At 41.5% G+C, this 4333-nt stretch overlaps 1 protein-coding gene across 1 annotated transcript; it reads left to right on the top strand.

The window, feature by feature from the left end:
* Positions 1 to 317: 317 nt before the first annotated feature.
* Positions 318 to 1012, top strand: LOC142830037 (interferon beta-like). Its single transcript, XM_075932883.2, has one exon. The coding sequence runs from the start codon at positions 318 to 320 to the stop codon at positions 891 to 893; it is 576 nt and encodes a 191-aa protein (XP_075788998.2). The 3' UTR covers positions 894 to 1012.
* Positions 1013 to 4333: the final 3321 nt, after the last annotated feature.

Genomic DNA, 4333 nt, shown 5'->3' on the forward strand with positions numbered 1-4333 from the left:
TGCACAGAATTGCTTTACTTAAAAAAATCCACACCAACAACTTTAAATCTTCCTTATCTATTTGGGGGAAACTACAAATAATTAAGAGGTTATTTTGAATAGTAAAAATGGTTTTCTTCCTCTAATGGTTTGCTAACTTCGATTACATAAAAGGAAAGAAAGTGAAAAGGGAAAACTAAAGAAACAGAAAACAAAAGCCCTCTCCTGCAAAATACTTAAATTCAGGGACATGGCTCTAAAACACAAAAGTCTACAAAAGAGCTTGAACAAGGACCACTTGCTCAAGTTGTCCACAAAGACAAAGAATCCGAGACATTATGATGATCAGAAGGAGTTTGCTGCCGTTTTCCCTTATGCTGCTCCTTTCCAGTGAAACCTCATGTCTGGATTGTAACAGGATTCATGTTCTACAAAGCAAAATGAACAGCGAGAGTTTAGAGCACCTGGAGAAAATGGGTGGACCCTTTCCCTTCCAATGCCTAAATGAAAGGTCAGCTTTCAAGGCCACAGATATCCTCAAGGTCCGACTGGCCCAGCAAGAGAACGCCAAGGCAGCCATCCAGCAGATCCTCCAAGAGCTCTTCCAGATCTTCAGCAAGAATCTCACCCAAGCTGCCTGGGATGGGACTTCCATAAAGGAATTCCAAAATGGACTCCACCAGCAGATTGAGAAGCTGGAGGTGTGTTTGAGTGCCGAGGTGAAAAAGGAAACAACCTACCCAGGAAATGAGAGCCTCCTGCACACCAGCCTGAAGCTGAGGAGGTACTTCCAGACAGTACGCCATTTCCTGAAAGAAAAACAATACAGCCGCTGTGCCTGGGAGATCATCCGCTTGGAAGTATCCAGATGTTTTCTCGTTCTCAACATACTAACAAAGAGACTTGAAAATTAAGGTACTAGATATATCCGGGTTTTTTTCTAGAAAATAATGCAAGTAATATTGTTGGAAGAAAAGAGCTGGACAGAGCTGGCTGATAGCTTTACAACTCCTATTACATGTAGCCCAATCTTTCTCCCATAGAAATTTTACCTATACAGATTATTCAAGCTCATGTAATAATACTCTTTTAGAGCAGCTTGTAGTTTGGTAGTTGCTTGCCACACCTACAAATGCCACGTGAAAAATATACAGATATATCATTACCGACAACTAATGAAAAAACCTCAGGAGTAGTAACTCCCTGTACCAAATACACCTTTCCCCGGTAACTGTCTTAGTTGGGGAAAGGAACAAGGAGAAGCCCGCTTGAGTAACGGCCGAATAAGACAAGATTGCAATGAGGACTATGGACTATATTTGGCATTTCAACCTCTGCATTATTTAATCCATCCCCCTTTTTCTTTTCAGAGTGTGATGTTGGAAGCAAAGATGTTCTGAAGACAGCTGAATGACACTGCAGCACCACTGGAGTCCTTCACCTCTTAATTGATCCTCCAAGCCGGTTCCTTGCCAGACTCTTATCAATCCGTGCATTATACAAGGGATGAACACCAAAAAAACTCCACTTGCACTGTTCATATGCTACTTGCCATCGGTGGATTCACTTATAGGAGAACATGTAAAAGAAAAACAAAGATAGCGCTGAAAATATGGCAGAGGACTACAAAGTATTTAAACCAAAGGAGAAAAACTTTACAATTTCCTAATCATTGATGTTACGCTCAGAATTTCCATTGAGCTAAACCTCTGAACCTGTAACCTCTAACAGCCTATTTCTCTGAAAGAATACACAAAGCAATTATTTTATTTATTTATTTATTTATGTAGTTAGTTAGTTGGTTAGGTATCGATACAATATTCTGGGCCATTTATAATGAAGACAGTAGTACTGTTAATATATATGTTATATATATGTTTTTCCTGCACTATGAAATATTTTCAGACTTGTTAGATTTGTTACAGTATTTCAGTGTTCTATTTTTATTTATTAATACTATTTATTTTGTACTTTTATGTGTCTTTTTCAGATGTATTTGATAATATTTATTAATAAATATTTATTTATGAAAAATAGCAACCTACAGCAGTAGTTATATGCAGGGCTCACCAAGCGGTGGTAAGCCCTGCTCGCCAACTGTGCGGTTCGGTACGCTGCTCATACGCAGACTGTGCTGCGCATGAGCTTACTGCAGTGCCATGGGCCAGTAGATTACACTGTTTGTCGAGCTCTGGTTATATGTATTTATATTAAAAAGCAAAAGCCTCATAAAAATCTTATCGTAGAATACTATCTAAGGGCTGGAACAGACCTCAGGAGGTCATCGAGTCCAACCTCCTGCCCAAAGCAGGACCAACCCCAACTAAATCATCCCAGCCAGGGATTCGTCAATCTGGGACCTAAAAACCTCTGGGGATGGGGATTCCACCACCTCCCTAGGTAACCCATTCCACGGCTTTACCACCCTCCTAGTGAAATAGGGTTTTTAAATGTCCAACCTAAACCTCCCCCCGCTGCAACCTGAGACTATTGCTCCTTGTTCTGCCATCTGTCCATACTGAGGACAGCCTCTCTGTCCATCCTCTTTGGAACCTCCCTTCAGGTGCTGCTAGCAAATCCCCCCTCACTCTTCTCTTCTGTACACTAAATATGCTTAAATCCCTCAGCCTCTCCTCCTAAGTCATGTGTTCCAGCCCCCTCATCGCTGCCTTCCGCTGGACTTTCTCCAATATATCCACCAGAGTGAAGCCCAGGGGAAGATGTTGAGGAGAGAGAGGGAATAAATAGTATGACTGCTAACAGAGGTTAAGGTAACCCAGTAAACACAGAGTGATGTGGGTGAGCCAAATCATCATGTTCAGTATATCTGCATGGTAACAGCAATTCAGGAGGGTTGGAACAACTCTAAGAGCATGGATGCTGAAAGCTATTGAACCAAACGATAACCGTACAGACGATAACTGCTCAACTTTAGAGCCCCAGGGGCTGCAGTGATACTATGAGCACATGCCAAGGTCCACACCTTACGTGAGGTTGCATACACATGCAAATATATATGCAAATATATACAGATAGCTTCTTTCTCACCGACGGGCATGAATTCAAAGATTAAGGGCAGACTACACAACACACAGGCCCCATTTACGTCGGTTCTGCTGATATGCAATATTTACCCAATTTCCATCCATATGAGAGCACTTTTAATGAACAATGACAGTGCAGGTATTTAACTACTAAAAAGCATATCGACAGTAATTGCCTGGCTCCAATCCCCACAGGAATACTTGCCTTGCCTTATCAATTTTTCAGAGGTCCCTACACGACTACTCGCGCTGAAAACTTGGAATGAAGGAAGAAGACAGCTAGATCACAGCAGGGTTCTATGCTTTTGAGTGCCACACCAGACAGGGAAAGTTTTCCATCTGTTGGCAGAGTGAAGAAATAGCAACTTTACACATCTCTGCTATCCGAAGATTCTAACCAAAAAGAAGCTTTGCAATAGTTTGCTCCCGGCCTACCCCGACTTCCCGAGTTCACTGTTGCCCCTTCAATGCATCCATAACCTTCCTTCTAGAGCAGACATTCCTACCTAATAGTGCAAGCTACAGACGGTTGGGAATAGACAGACATGCCCCTCCCTATACTAATCTCTCTCAGTTGTATGACACCTGTTCCTCATCATACTCTTCTTTCCCTGTACCTTTTATTAATCTCATGTGAAAAGGGGAAGCCTAAGAAAATACATTTAGGATTTCATGAATATTTGAAAGGATACTCTTTTTGGTTTCATTTTTCTCATTGTTCACTTCCTTAAATGAAAAGGAAATGGAAAGTAAAATGCTCAAGGAGGGACAACTTGACAGAGAAAATACTTACATTCAGAGACATGGATCTAAAACACAAAAGTCCCAGGTGCTGAAGAGGTCCACGAGGACATAGAATCTAAGACATCTTTATGATAAGCAGGCCTTGATCACAAAACTCTCCCATTACTTCGTTTGTGCTCAGACTATATTCATTCTTGGACCTACATCACGAACAAAATTCTACGTTAATTATGAGAGCAGGAATAGGCCTTTTATCAAACATCAGATACGAGAGAGTAGGCCAGCATTATCCACATTTCCCTTTAGAAATTTAGTACATCAGTCAACATTTCTGCCCAGGAAAAAATACTGAATTCTTGTGAAGAAGTGTAACCTCCGCAAACACCTATTTGGCACTGTGGAGGAAGGCGACTATTCACAATCATTTCGTGAGACTTTCATTAGAAAAGGGGGAGGGGGACACACTAAGAAAAAAATTCAGTTGAGCACTTTGACAATACCTCCCACATCATAAGAAGCAGCCATGGGATGGGGGTTCCACGGGCACCACCCCCAAAAGAAAACGA

The sequence above is a fragment of the Pelodiscus sinensis genome, chromosome 6 (assembly GCF_052426305.1).
Source record: "Pelodiscus sinensis isolate ZL-2025 chromosome 6, ASM5242630v1, whole genome shotgun sequence".
Taxonomy (NCBI): domain Eukaryota; kingdom Metazoa; phylum Chordata; order Testudines; family Trionychidae; genus Pelodiscus; species Pelodiscus sinensis.